Source organism: Pyrus communis, chromosome 13 (genome assembly GCF_963583255.1).
Source record: "Pyrus communis chromosome 13, drPyrComm1.1, whole genome shotgun sequence".
NCBI lineage: Eukaryota > Viridiplantae > Streptophyta > Magnoliopsida > Rosales > Rosaceae > Pyrus > Pyrus communis.
Genome location: NC_084815.1, coordinates 595593 through 617500, shown reverse-complemented (window position 1 = coordinate 617500; position 21908 = coordinate 595593). Strand labels below are relative to the sequence as shown.

Here is a 21908-nt window from a genome sequence, read left to right as displayed (position 1 = left end):
CTTGCTCACAAAAAGTTTAAGTACAGGCAAGCTCGAAAATTTTCGCTGTCTGCTCAGCACAGTGCAAAGAATGAGAGCTAACATTGAGGGGGAGTGTTGAGAATCAATGTTAGGTAGAGTCAATGTTAGGTATGGTTGAGTGGAAAAAATTAGGTACAATTAATGGGTTTTGTGTGGTAGCAAATAATCTTAGTTTAATTAAGTGTGTGGTGTAGCTTTCATTTGGTTTGCTATAAATACCCAAGTCCCCAAGCATTGTAATCATCCAAGGAAAAACAAAGCCTAGAGCTAAATAAGAAAAGCTTTGCTAATTAGTTTGTTTTGTGAACTTTCTTTAAGAGTGTGCTCTATTTTTCTTCTTCTTGGGATCATTAGAGTTATCTTGGATACTCTTCTTATTCAACAGTTTTTATTTTCAAGTGTCTATCCACGCATTTACAGGGAACAACTGAAAACAACTTCATATATTCCGAGTTTGGGGTGCAAAAGTTACCAATGTCAAGTACTGCAGAGAATCATATTGAATGTACCTAGGCAAAATTACACTTATTCATATTCTGCATCAAAGGTCGTATTTTCAACTTCCCCTCTAAATACAGCAGTAACAGCACCCAAAACCAGTTGAAAATTAAATACCGAAATTAATTCATGCAAACATTGGAAAAAGTAAATAGATAACTTAAGAAAACATGTGAAGACAACTTTTCCCTCACCTGATGAATAACTTGATCTGTAGCACGAATCCTAATAAAATCACAACTTTCCTTGAAATTATCAGAGCCAGGTGCGCGGAAACCTATCTTCGATTGGGGTTTTACCAGTCCAGTACTTCTGCTACCAGATGGAACCTGAGGCTGAGGGTCATGACAACTTATATTCATAGCCTGCCTGCCTTTCTCAGACGAGAGCATTGCCGGCTCGGTACTTTTATCATTGCTAAGTTGTCCTTGGTACTGTATGCATATTTTAAGAAACATCATTTAAAAGACCATAAGTAATCAAACGTAAATCTGAAACTCAACAAAGATAAAACCAACATGTCCTCGGTACAGGATGGTTGAGGTTCAGGTAGTAATATTGTCGTGAATACGTACTAGCTTTAATCAGAGATTAAATGGAAATCGAAACACCCAACCAAGGGTATAAATGGATCTTAGTTATAGGTATACTCTGCTAAAAACATACTTTCCTTTATAGGAAACCAATTTTATTAAAGAGAAAAAGAAATTACAAAAACAGGATGGGGGACAAGAAGTCTATCAGGAAAACGACTACTGAGAATATCAACTAATAAATAGGAATTCATGTTGTATAAAACTTACTAAGTTCATTATGCATACAATTTAAATTTCTTACTTACAGCCTACTGCTGATAGTTACCTCCTGTGCTCATATATTATAATTCGAGTATTCAACGGAGAAATACTAAGATAAAAAACATAACTTATAATTTAAATCCATGGAACAACACAACATAAAAAAATAGTCACCGAGTTGAATTCAACAGTCTAGTTTTACCCATGTAAACATAAAAGACGTTAGGATAACCATATGCAATTGTTACCATCAAGAAGGAGCAGTAAATTATGATAGCCCCATACAAACCAAGATAGTTAAAGGAAGAGGTATTGTTGACAGAAATGAGTTGAAAATAAGACTCATCCACCTGACTTGACAGTACAGTTCACAAATTTTTAACCAATAATACAACCACTAGGGGTATGGACACTTAAAGGTAAGCCTACTCTGTACCTTCTAAAATGAAATGTCCCACCCTTTATTACAACCACAACTCCCACATATGCCGCTAACTTTAGCATCATTGACTCGCGTGCATTGTGGACATATTTGTTTGCTTCTTAAAAAAGAGAGCTGTTCAGAGAGACAGCTCGTCTGTGTCTGTGTGTGTGTGTGTGTGTGTGAGAGAGAGAGAGAGAGAGAGAGAGATTGCATTTGCGAGACAAACAATAATCAAGTATGCACCATTGCGATTGAATAAAATACATGCCTTCAAGCTCACGACAAGGCTGTTTCCTTGAGTTAAGTTTTTTCCACGTTTGACTCTCATTCCATTAGTGTTTTTGGTGTGGGCATCCTGTCATATTTTTTAAGAGGATTACTGAGACTAAATATCATTCCATGATATGCAGAAGAGCGTGCTATAGAATAAATGTAACAGCAATATTCTGCTTGGAAACTTTCTACTCACTGGTGCAGCAGAAGGGGCAGTTTCTTTACAAGAATGACTGTATGAGACACATTTCTGAGACTTTGAAACAGGAGGATGTGAAGTCTCCAGTTTTCTCGGTTCAGCATTGATCACTACTTGAGGAGGAGGATATCCAGGAGCATCCTCACTATACTCTTGAGCACAAGGGGCACCATTCCGCCATTCCCTGCATGAAATACACATAAAAAATAAAATAGAAATTCTGAATAAAATCATTGACATCTGAGTTATCATACCAATCACAAAACATGTGTCAGTCTACTGATTAAACAGGAAGAAAATATGAGGACCTTATCATTTTGATTGTCTGATCTGACTTAATCTTAATGAGCAGCTGTCCATGTTCATCATCTGTAATATTAAGTTCCCTCCGCAGCTCAGTCATAAGTGCCTCCCGTGCCTATAGAATAGAAGACGTTTTGGACATTAAGAACAGAAGAAAGAATGGAAAGCGAATTGTTATTAGCACTCCGGAAAAAAAAATATTTCACAATAACGCTATTTAGGAGTGCTAATACCAATTTGCTAAAAAAATCAGAATAACACAAGGAAAAAGCAACATGATTAAGAATTTCTACAGGCCAAAAAAAGGTTAACAATTAATAATTTACCCAAGTTAGGTTATTAGATTGAGCGCTAAAAGCCTTCAGAACAGCATGGTATGCCTCTGTTTCCAAACGGCGAATGTGAAGCTCCATATCCCATAAATCCTTTCCATGAGGTTTTGTTGCTGGAGACATCCTTTCAGATCCAATGCCATGGTTGTGCTTGTGATTTCCTGATGAAAACATTCAAACAACACCATTTTTATCAAACGGAGGTTTGACCTAGGATCTCTACCCTCATCCCCACCCATCCCATACAACTTGAGCTAAGGTAGAGGGCCAAAGGACAATTTAAACTCCCATTTGCCTCTTTTATCTGAGAAAGCCTAGTAATATATCAGGCTTAGTTGGGAAAACTTTTAGGAACAAAAAGGTTTACATTAATCACAGAACTGCTTATTTAAGCTGTTTTCATTATCTTACTGTTATAATTTCACTCAGATACCAATGAAGCATATCAAGTACAAGAAACTAACTACAAGTAATCACTAGGACGAATAAAACGAGCATCAGTTCAACATTCACTACAAAGTATTAATTTGCTTCAATGAAGAATTGCAAAAGAGATTTATAGAGGCACAAGTGGTGCATTAGGAGGGATATAAGACCAATCACATTCTAGATTTACATTAAATCACAGAAGTGATGGTCAAAATGGAAGAAATGCAGATTAACCATGATCAACATCTCAACTTTAAGCATCACTTGTGCAGGGAAATCATACTGTGGTTTCACTAAAAACGAGACATCAGAATACATCAAATGGTCATAACCAACTACGAGCTCAGTCTGTTACTACATTATAGGTAAGAATTGGAACTCTGAAGGAAACATTCAGCTCGCATAAGATCTTTAATAGCTAACCAGTTGCAGGTCCTTGTTAGGAGTGGAAAAGAAATTTTTTTCAACAAGTAAAAGGTGAACAGAAAATAAAAACTCACATGCTCCATGAAATTAAGTTTGGTTAAAAGTCCCATATCTAGCAAAAAGGATGATTTGGTGGGAAAATTAAGCACCTCAAATCAAAGAAGTTTAAGAGCAGATTATTTAAATGACTCATTACCAATAAAAAAGAAAAATATGCACAAATAGAACCGTTTACAAATCTTCGGTAAAAAATTACTCTTTACTAAAGAACAACTAAACCAGCAATAAAACACATTTTAGTGCCATTTTATTGTCTATTTAATTAAAAATTTCGCTTTTCAATTGAAAATTTGTAAAAGGTTCTCTTTGTGTATTTCCCAATAAAAATCACTAAAAAAATGTGTCTTTCTTCTCCCCCATTTTTGCCCATAACTCTCTACATTTTGGGAGAGAAGACACCATGGACACTAATAAAATGCAGCTCCCAATTTCCAACCAAAAACGAAATTAACTTAGCATTAATTTAAGAGTCCAATATTCCCAAAAAAAAAAATGTGGGTCAGTCTTGTTACCAAGATTCTAGGCAACCAACAAGCATATCCCTCTCACATTTAATATTAAATTAAAATTTTTTTTTTGTCAATTGATCAAAGAAGAAGCTTTGAAATGCCCAAAAAATCTCTCCCAAAAGGATTATTTTATTTCTCCTCGCACTTTCCATAAAAGTTGACATCTTTAAGCAAATAATACATTTTCAGAGCCACATTTCTGTGAAATCTGTTTGGTAACTGAGAAAACGAGAGAAAATGAAGTCGAAAGCAGTGAGTAGTAGAGAAAACGAACATACCCATTTCGTCTTGGAACGAGAAAATCCTAATGAGTGTCAGAAGATGGGCGGAGACTCTGCAGAGTTGCTTCGGCTGAGGAGACGATCGGAAAATGTATGGAGGTTTGCTGCTGCGGTTGGTCTGGGTACTATATTCCCAAGTTATGACCGTGGTCTGTAGCCAGTCAAAATGTCACTCAATTTTCCTTTCTTCCTGTTAAGTAAGCTCACAAGTCTCATTTTTTCTCGTTCAAACGAGTAGTTCCATAAAATTTAAACTCATTCATAAAATAAAATATTAAGTAACGTTTTAGTGTGATAATTGTACATTTTAGAACCATCAGTTTCATGGTGTTCAAGTAACGTTTTGGTATGACAATTGTACATTTTTAGTGTGACGGTTGTTTGTTTTATGTCATATCTCGGGACCATCAATTTCACATTACTCAAGTAACATTTTGGTGTAACAATTATACATTTTGGTGTGATGGTTGTTTGTTATGTCATCGTTTTGGGACCATCAATTTAACAACGTTCAAATAACGTTTTGGTGTAACAATTGTACGTTTATGTTATCGTTTTGAGATCATCAATTTGAGTACCATTTTGATATGTCGATTATGCATTTTGATGTGACGCTTGCAGAATTACATTAGTGGTATCATTTCATTGTATTTCGATTTTAATGTTATACCATGGTTGAGTGATATATTAACCACATCGCTTTTGGAAAGTACTCTATGCATACATTTTTTTCTCTTCTTACATATTGTTATGTTTTTCGGTGGTTGAACAAACCCGTTGCAGAAAGATACAGTCAAGAGTTAGGTCTGGACTATGAAGAGACCGGTTGTTAGGCACATAACTCCGAGACTTATCCTGCTTTAGCTGCTACAAATGGTTGGAAGCTTAGACATCTCCCATTTTTTCCGATCAAGTCACAGACCGCCGTCCTTCTCCCTTGACGGGATGTCGAGAAACGCTCGAGGGTTCTTCCATTCCTAATCCTCCGAAACTATTTCGTCATCTGAGGACGATTCCATTCCTGCATGCAGCTCCATTCCCTTTCTCAAAAGCTCCATGAGCCTGCTCACTTCCTCCTCACAGTACGGAACCTTTAGTCGTCTTTGATGTTCCTGCCAACACGGCTCACAACCCCAAACCTCCGCTTTCTCATGCCGATTCTTCGCGCCTAGACAAAACGAGCTTGACGTGAGCTCAGCGCGTCCGGCGGCTTTGCTTGGTTGCTGGTCTACTTCTCGATGTTAGACACGACAAGCAACTCGACATCCAAACGAGCTGAAAACAGTGGTAAGTATCCCCAGTCGCGCGCGTTATTTGAAGCCAAAAACGAAAAGTGAACATGAGACTGATGCATACTTGCGCATTATTCTCGACATTCTTGAGCAAATGCAAGATGAAGTTGGCAGAACTGACAGGCCAGCGCTTGCCCTTCGCCTGACGTCGACGACGGAAATGATGAAGGGAATGGCAACGTCCACAAAAAGAACAAACGAGCAAATGCAAATGCAACAGCAACACTTACGTACCTTGAAAAGAAGGGAAGAACATATCATTCGAGTTCTTGGCATACGCAATGCATTCATTACTTAGGGGACTGGTTTTAGGGAAATGAAACCGGTCCCGTACCAGTTTTGTGGAGATCTTGTGTTCGGTATGATACCGAAACCTTTGAAAATCCAAATATCGGGCCGGTGCAGGTTCGGTTTCGGCATTCGTTTACAAATGCCACGATTTTTCAATTTAGGGGGGCTAAAATGATACTCCATGTTAGTTTCAGGGGCAAATGAATAATTAAGACTTTCTTCTTTATTTCATTTCTGCCCTCTTTCAACCCTGCGCGCCTTTGAAGTAAGCGGATAAAGTCTTCTCTCTCTCCGTAACCGGTAGAGCGGAAGCGGCAGCGGCCACACTGATAGAAGCAAGATATGCTGGCAAATCCTGACAGTGGCAGACTCCACTGCCCTAATCCCTCCCAATTCCTGAACCCAAACAGGCCCAAATGTTTCCGCTTTCCAAACTGCCCTCGTTCCCCATGCTTCCCCAGCAAGTCCAAGTTCTGCAACTTGTCCCTGCTTCTGCCCAGGCAGACCGGCAAGAAGGGTCTTGCCATCAGAGCTTTGTCCGAGTCCGGTGGTGTTTCGACGAGCGGTGGTCCTCAGGGATACCCTCAGCCGTACTCTGTCAAAATCCCTGTTGGTGATAGACATGTGAGTCGAGTTTTCACAAAATTTGGTTGCTTCATATTTGAAAAGAATGTATTTTGCATGCCTATTAGCCGCCCTTGTTCCTTGTTCTTTCGTGTTTTTCGTATCTTTTCGTGCATTGGATAATTGGGATTATCCTGATCAGTTTCTTCTTCTTTTTATATGCATATTCAGAGAGATTTTGGATAGGATTTGTATCAAGTGTGTTGAATAAGTACTACCAAATTGTGTGAAATTGGTGTTAAAACTAAATGAAATTGTGTTTCTGAATCTTTTGTAGAAACTCCATTGTAGTTTCTTCTGGTACAGTTAATCATATAGCTGAAATGGATGAGATTTTGAAAAAGTAGAGTAGGATCGGAAACCCATTTTCTGAATAACGCTGGTGTTCGAACTTGAAAGTGAAACAAACTTAAAGTGGAGGTCTTGCTGATTATTTTCAAGCGAGCGTCGAGAAACCTAATCTGTTCACATTGTTCAAATATTTTCTTTTGATCTACTTCATATCTTTTTCAAAGGGCTCTTATCATGTGTTCCACTTATTTGCGCCTGGCATATGAATAACTTTGTGGATAACTTATTTCTGCAAAATGCATTTGAATTGGATACTTCCGTGATTGCCACAAATTATTTATAGAATCATGGTATATGGAACACCCCTTAGGACTGAAAAGTGTACAAAAATATTGGTTTTACAGAACATGTTTACCAGTTCAGTAATATTGTATTGACAATTGTGACATAGCAACTTGTTTGAGAGGAAAAAGATATACTGAATTAAGCTTGATTGTTTTATCATGTAATATTTATTTGGAATCTTTACAGATTTTGGTTGAGACAGGTCATATTGGGAGACAAGCCAGTGCTTCTGTTACAGTGACAGATGGAGAAACCGTAAGTTATTTGTGCCTGAAAGCAAATCGTTCCTTTTTTAGTCTTGTACTTTTTTTGCTGTAGTCAGCGGGCAAATTTTTCAGCCTGTCGTATATGATATGTATAACTGTTATACTATTTGAGGCAGTTTACATGTTCTTTTTATACAATACTGATATTCTAAACTATCATCTAGAATTTCCAGCTTCAAGTGAATTTATGCCATTTCATGATTTTTACCTATATTTCCAATTTTTTAAATCTGGAATATTGATGTTTCTACTAATATGAGTATTTTCATCCTTGGCTAACACATACTTGTCATCTAAAGATGGAAAGCTCGAAGGTTTTGCATTGTGTTATGCAGTAAAAGTATATTTTTGGTGTGTTGCTTTTGATAATAATCTTTAATTCCTGCTTTTATTTTATAGCTGAATTTAAGTATTCTTCCTCTGAGGATTTAGCAGATTTATGTTTCTTGTTGTAGATTATTTACACATCTGTTTGTCTGGCCGACACTCCAAGTGAGCCTTCAGACTTCTTCCCTCTTTCGGTACATTATCAGGAGCGCTTTTCAGCTGCAGGTCGAACTAGGTTTGTCTTGGACTTTTTTCCTGTATTGTTGGTTAGACTCTTACTTATTGCTTGTCTAGTAACACTTTGCATTTGACATTGTTTTAGTGGAGGCTTCTTCAAACGAGAAGGAAGGGCGAAAGATCATGAGGTACTTGCCACCAGCTTTGAGTATTAACTATTAAGAACCCCCGCCTGACAGCTTGAGCTGTCTTATTTAATCAAGACATGCAGGTCGAAATGGTTATTTATTTCATGCGATTGCTATTGCATTGCTTTATAGGTCTGGCGTGTTTATCTGTTCTTCCTTAGAAAGCATGCAACAGTTTGCCTTCTTAAGTTGTATGTGTACATCTAGGTCCCAGGAATGAAAGGAACAATATTTAAAGTCGAAGGTTGAATGCTTACGGTTTCTTCGTATAAAAAGAATTCTTTAATTCCTATTTAGAGGTCTGTGCTATTTTATTAGCCACAAAAAATTCAGATATGCCTCTTGGCCATTTGGTAGCTCCTCTTATCATCAATAAGGGTGGAAGATGTGGTTGTGGGTTCACGTTGTACATGTCATCTCAGATTTAAGAGCAGAAACTGTAGCATGGAATTATTGATCTGAACTTTCTAAGTTTTTCCTCTCTATTGAGTTCCCATATTGGGAGGATAGTCTCACTAAAAAAATAAAACTCCCATGTAAATGTACCGTTATGTATTCATCGTACAAAAGTCAACATTCTCCTTTTTTTTTAATATTTTAATAAATATTTGTTTTAGCTTTATTTGAGAGGTCTGATTCTGTACTTTTTTAGATTTTGGATACCTTATCCACACTTTGTAATTGCTTCTGTTTCTAATAAAAGTGTGTTTCATCTAAAGGAAAATAAAAATAAAATTATTTTAACTTTTCATTCTGTGCAGGTTCTCATTTGTAGATTGATTGATAGGCCTTTGCGTCCAACTATGTTGAACGGCTTCTACCATGAAACTCAGATACTTTCTTGGGTACGTTCCATATGTGTTTTTAGATTTGTTAATTGCTTTATTTAAGCAAATAACGAAATAAAGAAATAAGGTGCTATTATATTGCTTGGTTTATATTTCCTCTTGCTAACAGCTCCTTTGTCAACATACCCCTTCAGGTTCTGAGTTATGATGGTTTGCACTCTCCTGATTCTTTGGCAGTCACAGCAGCTGGAATAGCAGTGTAAGTCTGGCTGTTCCCAGCTCTCTGGTCCCTTTACAACACACATCTTACAATTTAGTTCACCTTTCTTACAAAAGAAAATGACACTTTATTAGGCCTAATTATTCAACTTCCACAGGGCTCTTTCTGAAGTTCCAAACTCAAAAACTGTAGCAGGAGTGCGAATTGGTCTTGTTGGTGACAAATTTATCGTGAATCCAACAACAAAGGAGATGGAAGACTCTGAGTTGGACTTGTTGGTCGCTGGCACAGATAATGCAATATTGATGATAGAGGTAAGTTACTGAAAAGTTAAATGTAATGTTCGACAATTCCGAACCCTCGTCAACTTAAGTCTTCAGAAATGGATTACAGTTGTAAATTCAATTATGCAGACCATACCGAATTCATACGGCAGATTTATTACTGTTAAAAAAGTTTGTAGGCACATTTTCTGGGATTTAATAAATTAATACTTATAGAAGGTATCTAAAATTCTTTTCTCAGCCTCTGTAATTTTCCTTAGGTGTAGTGGAAAGAATGTCTATTGCAGGACATGGAAATAAACAACATTTTATTTATCTGTTCATTTTTATGCTATTGCAATTGAATAAAATATATTTTAGTAATTTGCATCTCAAATTACACAATGTACAATGTAGGAACTAGTATTTAGAAAGGGTACTATGATATTCAATACAGGTTTAGCAGCGAATAAAATTGCACTTGCTATTTGTTCTGTCAACTGGACCACTAGAGTAGAACTATAGAAGTATCTGGTGAAAGCGATGAAGAAATCACCATGATTGATCTGCAAAGAAGCTCTAACAAGTTACAAGAGAGAAGCTTGAGAGAGAAGTCTACACTTCCCTTTTGAAGAGGGAGAACTTATTTTTTCATTACTTGAACTGGATTAATTCCCGCTATATATATACATCAACTAATGCAGCTCATCAACAACGAAACACTATTAATTAACCTTAATACAACTGAATGATTTAATTGTCTAACTTAATCATAGCTGAGTTGGCACTTGATGGGTTCTTGACTGAGAGACTAATCTGGTACAATAGAGCCTATACTAACATCTGAACTGTCTAGACTCTAAACCACATCTTTAGTCGTTATGTGTGTGTGTGTGTGTGTGTGCATCACTTCAAGTAGATTTTTGCTTACTTTTGGGCTTTTAAATTTATTTTTCATCTGCGTTACTTTATGTACACATTATACATTTGACATGAAAGACTATAAATAACAGTTTTGTTTCTCCAGTGGTGGATATAGTAATTCCATGAGAGTTTTCTATGTTCTTTGTCCTTATGCTGACTCACACTCATTGGTGTAACATCTTATTTGCAGGGCTATTGTGATTTTCTCACAGAGGAAAAGTTGCTGCAAGCAGTAGAAGTTGGGCAGGTTGTTACTTCTTTTGAGTATGTAGTCTACGTGCTTGCACGAGTTATATTATTTGCCTTAGGTTAAAAAAAAAAAAAAGATTATGCTACGTTCCAATTATCTTGGCCTTACCAAGGCTAAACCCTAGAATTTCTGGTTAGGCCAGTAGTGAACTTGTGCCCCGTATGTTATGTACTGTATTGAAGTTATAATTACTTTCTCTATTAGAACATGACTTATTTTTTCAAACTATATGTACTAAGTCTCGCTGCTGGGAGATCTGCAACTCTATTTGGTTGGTCAAAGAGTTTTGTTTAGTTATTTCTTTGATTGTTTATTAGAATAATCCCACAACAGACACATATCCATATTAGATGTATAAACTTTGCTTATAAACCAATGTCAGGATGCCATACAAGCAATTTGCAATGAGGTAGAAGCTTTGGTTAAGAAGTGTGGAAAGCCAAAAATGCTTGATGCAATCAAATTACCTCCCCCTGAGCTATATAATCATGTTGAGGTATGCTTTCTATCTGTTTTTCTGCAACGGAAAGATATCACCTTTTGAATTAGAATGATCCCCCCTCCCCCTCTCCCCACCTCCCCCCCCCCCCCTCTCTCTCTCACTCTCACTTTCACTCTCTCTCTCTCTCTCTCTCACACACACACACACAAACTCAGAAGTAAGTTTAATAATAAAATTGTTGATTACTTCTTTACGTGAAATTCCTAGTTCCAGTATAATTGTGGAGTACTTAGTTTTCCATAAGAAAAGTGTTATTCCTTTTGTTGTTTTGGTGACCAAGGTTTTACTTTTTTATACGTGCCAAACATTAAGTGCTCATGCGTTATAGTTTACCATGTGCAGGAAATTGCCGGTGATGAGTTGATAAGAGCTCTGCAGATTAAGGACAAGATTCCTAGAAGGAAGGCTCTCTTGTCTTTGGAAGGAGAAGTTTTAACTATACTTACAGAAAAGGGATATGTTAGTAAGGATGCAGCTCTTGTAGGCAGTGAAACAATACCAGATATATTTGAAGATGAAGAGGAGGATGAGGAAGTGGTTGTGGATGGTGAAGTAGATGAAGGTGATGTTCATATAAAGCCTAGTTCACGAAAGTCAACCCCCTTGGTATAGAACAATTCTTTCTATTCTGCATTCAAGTGTTTTGTGGTTGTGTGAATGATGACATTATCTTTTATTAATGCATATATAATTATATATATGTATGTACGTGTATGTATTTATCCAATGTCTATTAATATTTAAGAAAGATGGAACCATCCTATTCTTATTTGTTTTCTTAACTAAAAATCTTGGTTTGTTGATTGGTCTGGAATGGTGTTGATATAAGTTTTGGATATTTCAATTGACAGTTGTCTTATTCTTCGTCCGTCTCCGTGTTTTATGAACGCTTAATTGTGAGTGCAATTGTTAATAAAGTTATGTTTTTTTGTTTTCTAGTTCTTTTCTGAGGTAGATGTGAAGCTGGTATTCAAAGAAGTTACATCCAAATTTTTACGAAGACGCATTGTGGAGGTATGAGCATTTTCTTTTAGTTCGATAACCTTTACTTAACTATATTTGAGGTAGATGTGAAGGTGTTGCTTACTTTTAAGTATTTAAAGCATCAAACCAATAGAAACCTTAGATTTTTGTCATCTGGCTGTTACAAGTTGCTATTCACATTCATGCCTTAGATTTTTCCTTTTTTTTTTTTGGTTGTTACAGGGTGGAAGAAGAAGTGATGGACGTACCCCATATGAGATACGTCCAATCAACTCAAAATGTGGACTGCTTCCAAGGGCACATGGAAGTGCTCTTTTCACACGTGGGGAAACCCAGGTTTTGAATTTTATTATTCAGCATGAATTGATGACTTACCTGGTTGTGTTTTGTGTACTGTAACTACTCTTTTGGGTTGTTCTATTGTGATTAATATGTGTAGGTAGAACTTAAATACCGTTTCGATGGTTACCTTTTGTTCATGTATGGTCTCCTTTGCGACATGTGTGTTTGTGTTTTAAGGATTTCAGCATGATTTGTTTCTTTCAAGTACTTAGTTCCATGCATGGAGCTATCCCAATAGTAGAAGCCAGTTACCTCTTATATGATTTTAATAGTATGAATAGTTTGTCAATTAATGTGAATTGCGCTCTTGAAATAGGGTTATGTCTGGCTATCCCTGTTGTCCAAGCTAGTCACCTCTTATATTATGTTAATGAGATCAGTATACTAGTGATGGAGCCGAAGAGTATCATCGACTTCTTTGATTTGATCACACCCCATATTAGTTTAACGCCTCTCATTCGACTCTCATTTGTACTAACTGGGCCTGTTGCTAGCCTCTTAATGCACAGTTTTTATAAATAAATTTTTTAGGTTGTCACATCACATTGCCAGTCTTATCTTTGTTTAGTTTAATCTCATATCTTGCCAGAAAATGATTTTCTCAGGCAATCATTTAACAAGTGTTATTGATTCAGTTATGTGGATATTTCAAGGCTGTTAATGTTTTTAGTTTAGTTTCATTAACCATTTCTTTTCATTTTTTCTATTGTAGTCATTGGCTGTTGTTACACTCGGGGATAAACAGATGGCACAGAGGGTAGACAACCTAGTAGATGTTGACGAATGGAAGAGATTCTATCTCCAGGTCTCTCTATATATCTCTTAATTCAAGTAACTTTGCTATGTGGTAAACATTTTTTGGCAATGTAGTAGCTCTGGCACCCTGCACCCATGTAGTTTCCTACAGCTATAAATATGTAAATCTGTTCGTGATGTGACATTCTGCCCTTCTCTTCTGATCTTAAGTAGATTTGTCTTTTTTCTGATTTCATCTGTTTCCTTTAATCATTTAACTTATGATTGTCATTTATGATCATTTTCTTTTGTGTTAATTTGGAAGTTGTCATCATAATTGCCAACAGGGTCATAATTAGAGTTACAGAGAAACAAGTTGTTTGATTTCATAACAAATTTCTCTGTTTGTAATTACCACCTTTCATTGATGTTTGAATTCCACTAAATCATGCTTCAATTATTACAATTGCCATTTCTAAATGTGTTTGCATTTCTTTATGTTATGAGCAGTGGGAACCTGGCTAATAATGTATTGATTTTTCAGTACACATTTCCCCCTTCATGTGTTGGGGAAGTTGGACGGAATGGAGCCCCTAGTAGAAGAGAAATTGGCCATGGAATGCTTGCTGAGAGAGCTCTTGAACCAATTTTGCCTTCCGAAGATGATTTTCCTTACACTATACGTGTTGAGAGTACAATTACTGAAAGCAATGGCTCTTCAAGGTTGACCTTCAACTGAATAATTTATTTTATTATCAAATATATTTCAAACATTTATAACATGGTCGATATTCTTATGAATGGTTTTGCACATATTAATCCAACTTATACCACTAAGATGTACCTCTTAACACCATTCTTCTGCGGAATACAGTATGGCATCTGTTTGTGGGGGCTGCTTAGCTTTACAGGATGCTGGTGTTCCAATCAAGTCCTCTATAGTTGGGATAGCAATGGGTATGGTTTTGGAAACTGAGGAATTTGGGGGAAATGGTGCTCCACTAATTCTGTCTGACATAACTGGATCTGAAGATGCATCCGGGGATATGGATTTCAAGGTCTTATGTTCTAGAATTTATTTAGTTCACTATCCTAGTGGTTTTGTTGGTTTTTCTATGATTTTGATCATCTGTCGTCAAAGTGGTCTGCAAAGATCATGATTTTATGGCATAATATTGTATTGAATAATTCAGTGGTTGCAGGTTGCCGGAAATGAAGATGGTGTAACTGCATTTCAGATGGACATAAAGGTCAGCTATCACATACATGTTGATATTTTCTTCAAGATGAATTTCATTCTTCTCTGTTCGGCTAAGATTAACTGCTGTGTTTTAGGATGTATGGTTGTTACTTCTAGGTTATAAACCACTTCCCACACCAAATGTCAGGGATTGTGTAAACAGTATGCGTATGTGTGATGTTTCTGTTGTTCGGGTTTTCTGTGCATTATAATAAGTAATGACCTGAAGAACTTCTATCTTAGGTGAGCGGGATTACATTACCAGTTATGAGAGAGGCACTCCTACAGGCAAAGGATGGCCGTAAGCATATTATTGGTAAGGTTTACTAATTTCCTCTCTCATAAAGGTATATGCACTGATTTACAAGAGTTCCGAATAAGTCTAGGGAAACAGTTAAAGTAATTACAAAGTTAACTATCTTAACTATGTATAGGCTAATTATAACCTAATTACAGCTGTACATGCTAACAGTTTGTTGAAAATTTTATTTGCTTCTGACAAAAATGCTACCATGTAAAACTTCTACTTGGTAAAAATGCTTCCTCCAGAACCCACTCTCAGACATGCCCCAATACAACCAGTGAAGTATCTATAGTTCAATTGATTAACACTTTGATCTTCCTTTAGACAGCTGCATGGGTACACATGTTGTTGATCATCCTAACTTATAGGATTAGAGCTAGTGGGTCAGTTTATATGATTGTGTGTTACACTTTTGTGGGTTCTAAACAAATGCCAAAGATGGTAAGTATAATTTTCTGGATTCTAGAGATACCGTATCTTGTTATCTCATATTTTATTCTGTCAGTGGGAGTAGAAGTTAATTATTGTGTTTCTGTTATTTTGGGTAAAAATTCAGCGGAAATGTTGAAGTGCTCATCTCCTCCTTCAAGATCGCTTTCTAAGTATGCACCACTGATTCACATAATGAAGGTTTGTTGATTACCAGAACAATATTGCTAAGCAAGTTATAAAACTGATGTCTGAAGTATGTAATCTGCTTCGTTCTTACGACCTGATATTGTAATAGGTCAACCCGGAGAAAGTAAACTTAATCATTGGTAGTGGTGGGAAGAAGGTGAAGAGTATTATAGAAGAGTCTGGAGTAGACACAATTGACACACAAGAAGACGGGATAGTAAGAGCAGACAATTATCCAATCTGACCATATATTTCCCTTAAAAGTTTCACTGTAAATATTAAATATTACTTTTGTTCTGGGTATTGCAGGTGAGAATTACCAGCAGGGATTTGTCTAGCATAGAAAAGGCTAAAGCTATTATTACTAACTTGACAATGGTTCCGTCAGTTGGTGATATCTTCAGGTAGCTGTTTCTTGTGTAGAAAATATATGCTCATTCACAAAAGATGCTGTTATTGCGCTTATAGTTCAAAGTTTTAAATATCATAGCTTTTGCATTTTTTTTTTATAAAATTTAAAAGCTTCATAACTTCGTTCTGTATTATCAGTTTTACATACAGTTTATACAGTTGGAGAACATTCCTTGACCTCTTTCAAATATGTTGTCAAGAACCATGATGTATATAAAGTTATGTAAAATGCACGTGGAATGAAAGTAATGGTACTGTTAATTTGTTAAATTCTGAGGAAATGTAGTAGTTATTAATTATATTTAATACTACGACAAATATAAGGTGTTCGTGACATCTTTTTTTCCAAAATGTAGTCAGACTGCTTGCAGAAATAGAGTGATCTAAATTTAAAAGAAAATCATTTATGGAACTAATTCTTAATAATCTTATGGACTAAGGACCAGGATATATTACTGCCCTTGATTTTGTATCTTTTTCTGTTTTATTTATTTTCTGAGGCATAGTGAAAGAGTACATCAATACATTAGCTGAAAATTGGCCAAAGTCCCTACACTATAGGAACTCCGGGCACTCTGTTGATTACTACCTGAAATTGTAGGCTATCTGAATTCGTGTCTGCTACTACCAGAACGTAGTTTCTGTTAAGTGTGGTATGGAAGCTCATAACTGATGCATGTTGTCATTCATTAGTGTATCTGGAAACAGGATGTCTCTTTGATATACCTTGTGCTTGGTTACTAGTGGATTAGATTAGTAGCTAACTGTTTGACTTTCTGGCTTTGATTTATCAGGAACTGCGAGATCAAATCAATAGTTCCATATGGAGTATTTGTGGAAATAGCACCTGGGCGAGAGGTATAATGCAGTGCATTTTTAGTACATAATTATATAGTTCTTTTACCTCTGTAAGCCTTATAAACCTAGTGATATATAGATAGATATAGGCCTCAACTTATAAATAAATGGGGTTGAAACAGTACGTCAACAGACATCTCACTTCTTAATGTTTTACAGGGACTTTGCCATATTAGCGAGTTGAGTTCAGAGTGGCTGGCAAAGGCAGAAGACGTAAGTACATTATTTTTTTCTATATTACTATGTGTGTGTGTGCGCGTGTTATAATCATGGAGATAAAAGCTTTCTTGTTTATTTTTTTAACAGGCTGTTAAAGTTGGAGAGCATATTGATGTTAAACTTATTGAGGTACGTTTGCCATTTCTGATATCTTTAAAAATAAAAACCTAACTTGAACTGTTCAGTTGTAATTGTAAGTGATTCATTTAGTGTGACATTATAAATCTTTTTCTCGGTGGAACAATAACCTTTTCTAGCAGCCAAATACACAAGAAAAATGTAGAGTCTCCTTATCCGAGACCGTGAAGAACATGTCTTTTCTAGTAAGATTAGCAAATTCCATTATAGTCTATGGTCCTGCAAACGTTGGTTTCGTTAAGGGAAGTTCGAATCCGGTCTTAACCCTTGCATCAAGTTGCTATTTCATGGCTTGAGCCTGTGTAATTGTGTTTTATATCCTGAAACTTTTACCGTTGCATTCAACAATGATCTTGCTAATACTCCATCATTCCACTGTAAGGTTCGTTTCCATTTCACACCCTTAAACAAAGTGAGGAATCCTCGCACATTGAAGACATGTTGACAAGAATACTCATTAGACTTGGTTGAAATTTTTTGTGCCAATGCATACGACTGCCAGATTTTGGTGGCAACAACTCTAGTCATTCATGTGAGAATTTGTAGTACAACCGTCTCCCGGCATAAAATCTTGGAAACATTCCGAATGTCGTAATTGCAGCAAACATTGCATCATTGGTTTTAAGAAAGCTCTTTTATAAATAGATTACTGACATGAATGCATAGTTCCAGACCAGATGCGTTGTTTTTCTTGTAAGGTAATCAGTCAAGTTGTTTATGTAAATTTTTTGTAGTTTGTTTATGTATAGCTCTGCCATAACCATGACACTGCCTTTTTTTTTCATTCCTCGCTATCTGTTGACCAAGTTTGCTTTTACTGGGCCAACTATGAAGAACTGCAATCAGATAATTTGGCCTTATAATGCAGGTAAATGAGAAGGGGCAACTTCGCCTTAGCCGCAAAGCTCTACTTCCAGATACAGATGCAGAGAATGCCAGTTCAAAGCAGCCTACGGGTGACTCCAATGATGTAGCTTCCCAAGAAACATCTGACAAGGGTTCAACGAAGGAAATTATTAGCACTCCAAAGAGGGACTTAGCTGGAGAGCTCCCACAAAAGAAGTTCATTCGGAGATTAGTCAGTGCTGCCAAAGACAGACCAAATATCAACGAAGATAAGACAAAGAAGAGCAGTAAAGTAGTCAGTAGCGTCTCCAGCAAGGACGAAAATACTTTAGTGAATGGAGAGGCTAACATTGGATAGTATGGATATTTTCTTCTTGACTAACTCGCGAGGATTATTTATTGCTTCCTGTTTGTCATGTTGAAAAATGACAGTGTAGTGCCTCCAGCTGAGGAAGAAACGGTATGAGTTACCTGCTACATATATGGATGCATGTACATATATTGGGTTCATATGATCTACGTGAAGTAAACTAGATTTTGAGCATGATAGTATGCTGTATTTGTATTACTTAATCATTCACTAATTGGAAATGATGGAATCTGCTTTCAACAGGAAGTGATTTATTAGCGTGTTCTACCAAAAGGCTCGCTTTGCATGCATTGACGTGAATGTGTCGCATTTAATTGAGGAACCGGATTAAATGTAGCAACATCATGTGTTCTTTAAGAAAGCTGGGAACTCTTATGAGCTGGGAAAAGTTGCTGAAGCAATGATTTTTACTTGCTCAAGAGTCCGAGAGCTCCATTTGGTGTGGGGTAAGCTTCCTTGCTAGGTGCTTGAGAGTTTCTTTTGCAGTAGAGGAGGATGCCATGGTGCATTTTTTGTTCAGATTTCGACACGATAGTTTCGTTTCTGTTTTCTGTTTATCGCTGCACCACAATATTTTTAATACTATGCTGTAAACGATCACGGTTGAGCTCCATCGCAACTTTTTTTGTAAGTTTTTCTTCTCTGAGTTCAAAAGCCTCATGGCATAAGTATTTCTCCATGTTTGTCAAATTATAAACATCGAATTTAATCAAAGTAGAACACCATCCTGCTCTAGCTTTGTACTGATGCTCTTAAAGTTTGAGTTGTTAAGTAGTCTTGTATTCGGGAGGGGTTGTTTTCGGGTAGCTGTAACCGGTCAGCATTGTTTGGTTTGTACACAACCAGGTTCAGAACCGGGTTGTGTCGAATTCCCAACCCGCAGTCACGACCGCTGCACCATTACTAATCGAAGATGTGCAGTCGGTAAGTTTTTAAGGGTAGCAGTACGGCCTTGCGGCTTTCCTTGGTCGCCGCCGGGGATTTTCAGGTAAGTTTTAACAACTATTCTTCATATAATCGAGCAAAATAGCTCGATTATTTGCGAATATTAGAGTAGAGATTAAAGTTAAATCACAAAATCATTTCGTTAAAATAAAACTTTTTTCATATGAATCTATCTGATTCAGAAGGGAAGAACTTGCATCATATTTCAATCGGATCAAAGATGATGTAGAATTAAGAAATAGCATTGGGATTTTTCAGGGTAAGGAAAGACGAAACATAAATCGTGGATCAACTAAGCCTTCTCGGGAACTTATCCATCAAGAACGTTTTATAAAACACTTGGACTCCCGAATTATTAAAACTGAATTGTTGATATTAAACTCAAATCTTTAAATAAAATATCAGTTTAGATACAAACTTTACAAATAATTTCGGTGAAAAAAATAACAAAATACAATAGAAAGTTGAAACTTTACCTTACACACGGTAAAAAAACAACGTACCTTCCCCAAATTTCTCACAGAATTTGGACAAAGATCCCCTCGCTTGGAATTTGTTGATGAACCACATACAAAATGCAAAACCCGGAAGGTGCAAGGTTTCCCGAAGGCGGCGTCGTCACCTGAGCTTGATACGTCGTTGGCCCTACCTGTCGTACGTTCTCCGCACCAAGAACCAGCAGCCTCTGATTTATTCCATAGAAGACAGCATTCCATACTTTGTAGAGTTTACTTTCCACCAATGCAGCATATCATAAGTGTCGTCTGCTGTATTCTCACAACTCTCTGACAAATACCTATCCACCTCATTTCTCAACAGTAAACCTTTCTTTTCTTTGAACTCTAGAAACTTTTTCATCCATTCGTAATGATACTGATCACCATTAGAAGCTTTGGTGCAACTGGGAGTGGAATCCGATGCACTATAAACCTCGTATAGACGAAACAAAAGCTCTTTGACCCCTTTCTCCATGTCTTCAACCATGGAATCACCATATATCTCACCAAAACAAAATGCCACATAATCCAACTTAAATCGTGGATCAAGCACAACTGAAACAATCAACAGCTTGTTGTCGTCAAGAGAACCCCAATATTTGTCATATTTTGGTTTGATACTAGTTGCCATTTTCCCCAAGAGTGAATCTTGACTTTGGCTCAATGTTGTCAACTTGGATCGAAGCGAACACATCGTATCAAAACAGATATTGGAAGTGACACCTGAAGCACCAAACTTCAAGGTTGCATCATAAAAAATCTTCAAAAACCAAACAAAAGCCCGAACGTTTTCCCAATCATCAACTGTAGGTGGACCTATCATTTTTAACCCACTCTCATCCTCCAAGAAATGGCTACCATAATCTTCATCACCTTCTTCTAGCTTCTCAAAAGCCTTTTGGAACTTTAAGGCATCTCTCAACATCAAATAGGTGGTATTCCACCTAGTAGGAACATCCAAAACCATAAGACCTTTACACTCAATTTTTTCGTGCTTAATACATGCTTCAAATTTCATTAACCCTTCAGGAGACGAACTTACATATTTCACAGCATTGCGAATACTATCAATTGATTCATGCACATCTATCAAGCTCTCGTGCACAATCGAATTCAAAATATGTGTGTAGCATCGCATGTGTAAACATTCACCATCTAACAGATTCCCAGTAAAATTTTTCAACTTCATTTTCATAGAGTTCAGAGCCGCATCATTTGCATTATCAACAGAAACTGTCAACGCTTTTTCTATACCCCAATCAACTAAACACGATGCAATGACTTCTCCAACTGTCTCCTCATTATCATTAGGTACTTCACAAAAGTTCAACATTTTCTTATGAAGCTCCCATTTGCTGTCAATAAAATGGACCTTCAGAACCATGTACTTGGTCTGTTGCATAGAAGTCCATGTTTGGGTAGTAAGGCAGACCCTCTGCAAATTTTCAATCAAAGCTTTTCAGTTGCTTCTTCTGATCCAAATAAAGCTGGTATGCATCTCGAGCAAGTGTTACTGGAGATGGGATATCAAAATCAGGACGAAGTAATTTCATAAAAACTTGAACTGATTTTCTCTCTATAAAGCTAAAAGGTAACTCGTCGATAATCATCATCTTAGTGCATGCTCTGATATATTCTGCTATACTTAACCACCCTTCCAAGGAATTCTCATCAGAACAACTTGGAACTTGGCTAGTTTCAAGACTCGGGTTCTCTTTCCTTTTGTGCTCAGATCTATGCGGGTTATTTTCAGTCATCAGTCAAATGATTCCATAAAATACTATCTCCGTGCTTGATATTATCCACACTGAATTCCTCCCCACAGTAATTGCATTCATATCTAGGCTCGATAAGGCCATCATTTTCAAGTTTAATGAAGTGATCCCATATCGTTGGTAGTGATCCAGGTTGTTTTCCCTTAACGCCTGCACTGAATTTAGGAACTGGTGGAAGCTTGTTAGTTTGGGAAGTTTCAACAGGATTAGGATGAGGGTTGAATCATTTGGTAGTGATCCAGGTTGTTTTCCCTTGACGCCCGCTCTGAATTTAGGAACTGGTGGAAGCTGGTTAGTTCGGGGAGTTTCAACAGGATTAGGACGAG

At 36.8% G+C, this 21908-nt stretch overlaps 3 protein-coding genes across 4 annotated transcripts in view; 1 reads left to right on the top strand and 2 right to left on the bottom strand.

The window, feature by feature from the left end:
• LOC137713946 (protein EMSY-LIKE 1-like) overlaps window positions 1-4805 on the bottom strand; it is a 9697-nt gene extending 4892 nt beyond the window's left edge. The window contains exons 1-6 of the mRNA XM_068453307.1: window positions 4550-4805; window positions 2842-3008; window positions 2521-2630; window positions 2210-2396; window positions 2009-2095; window positions 714-953 (exon numbers count right to left, since the gene is read on the bottom strand). Of these exons, the coding sequence (XP_068309408.1) occupies window positions 714-953; window positions 2009-2095; window positions 2210-2396; window positions 2521-2630; window positions 2842-3008; window positions 4550-4553 (795 nt within the window). The 5' untranslated portion in view covers window positions 4554-4805. The remainder of the gene's footprint in view (window positions 1-713; window positions 954-2008; window positions 2096-2209; window positions 2397-2520; window positions 2631-2841; window positions 3009-4549) is intronic.
• Window positions 4806-6409: 1604 nt separating this feature from the next.
• On the top strand, window positions 6410-19100 carry LOC137713047 (probable polyribonucleotide nucleotidyltransferase 1, chloroplastic). Of its 2 annotated transcripts, none has more exons than XM_068452281.1 (25): window positions 6410-6759; window positions 7582-7650; window positions 8117-8223; window positions 8311-8353; window positions 9115-9198; window positions 9336-9400; window positions 9519-9675; window positions 10739-10795; window positions 11181-11294; window positions 11643-11906; window positions 12240-12314; window positions 12507-12620; window positions 13339-13431; window positions 13906-14084; window positions 14236-14419; window positions 14564-14611; window positions 14845-14917; window positions 15462-15535; window positions 15633-15740; window positions 15833-15927; window positions 16729-16792; window positions 16952-17005; window positions 17099-17140; window positions 18018-18455; window positions 18609-19100. In XM_068452281.1, the coding sequence occupies exons 1-24, from the start codon at window positions 6478-6480 to the stop codon at window positions 18351-18353; spliced, it is 2781 nt and encodes a 926-aa protein (XP_068308382.1). In that variant the 5' UTR covers window positions 6410-6477; the 3' UTR covers window positions 18354-18455; window positions 18609-19100. The 2 variants fall into 2 exon arrangements, with proteins under 2 accessions (XP_068308382.1, XP_068308381.1); XM_068452280.1 differs by having other exon boundaries at window positions 14555-14611.
• A 900-nt stretch (window positions 19101-20000) lies between these two features.
• Window positions 20001-21209, bottom strand: LOC137713283 (zinc finger BED domain-containing protein RICESLEEPER 1-like). Its single transcript, XM_068452573.1, has one exon. It carries the CDS (start codon window positions 21207-21209, stop codon window positions 20001-20003), a length of 1209 nt encoding a protein of 402 aa, XP_068308674.1.
• Window positions 21210-21908: the final 699 nt, after the last annotated feature.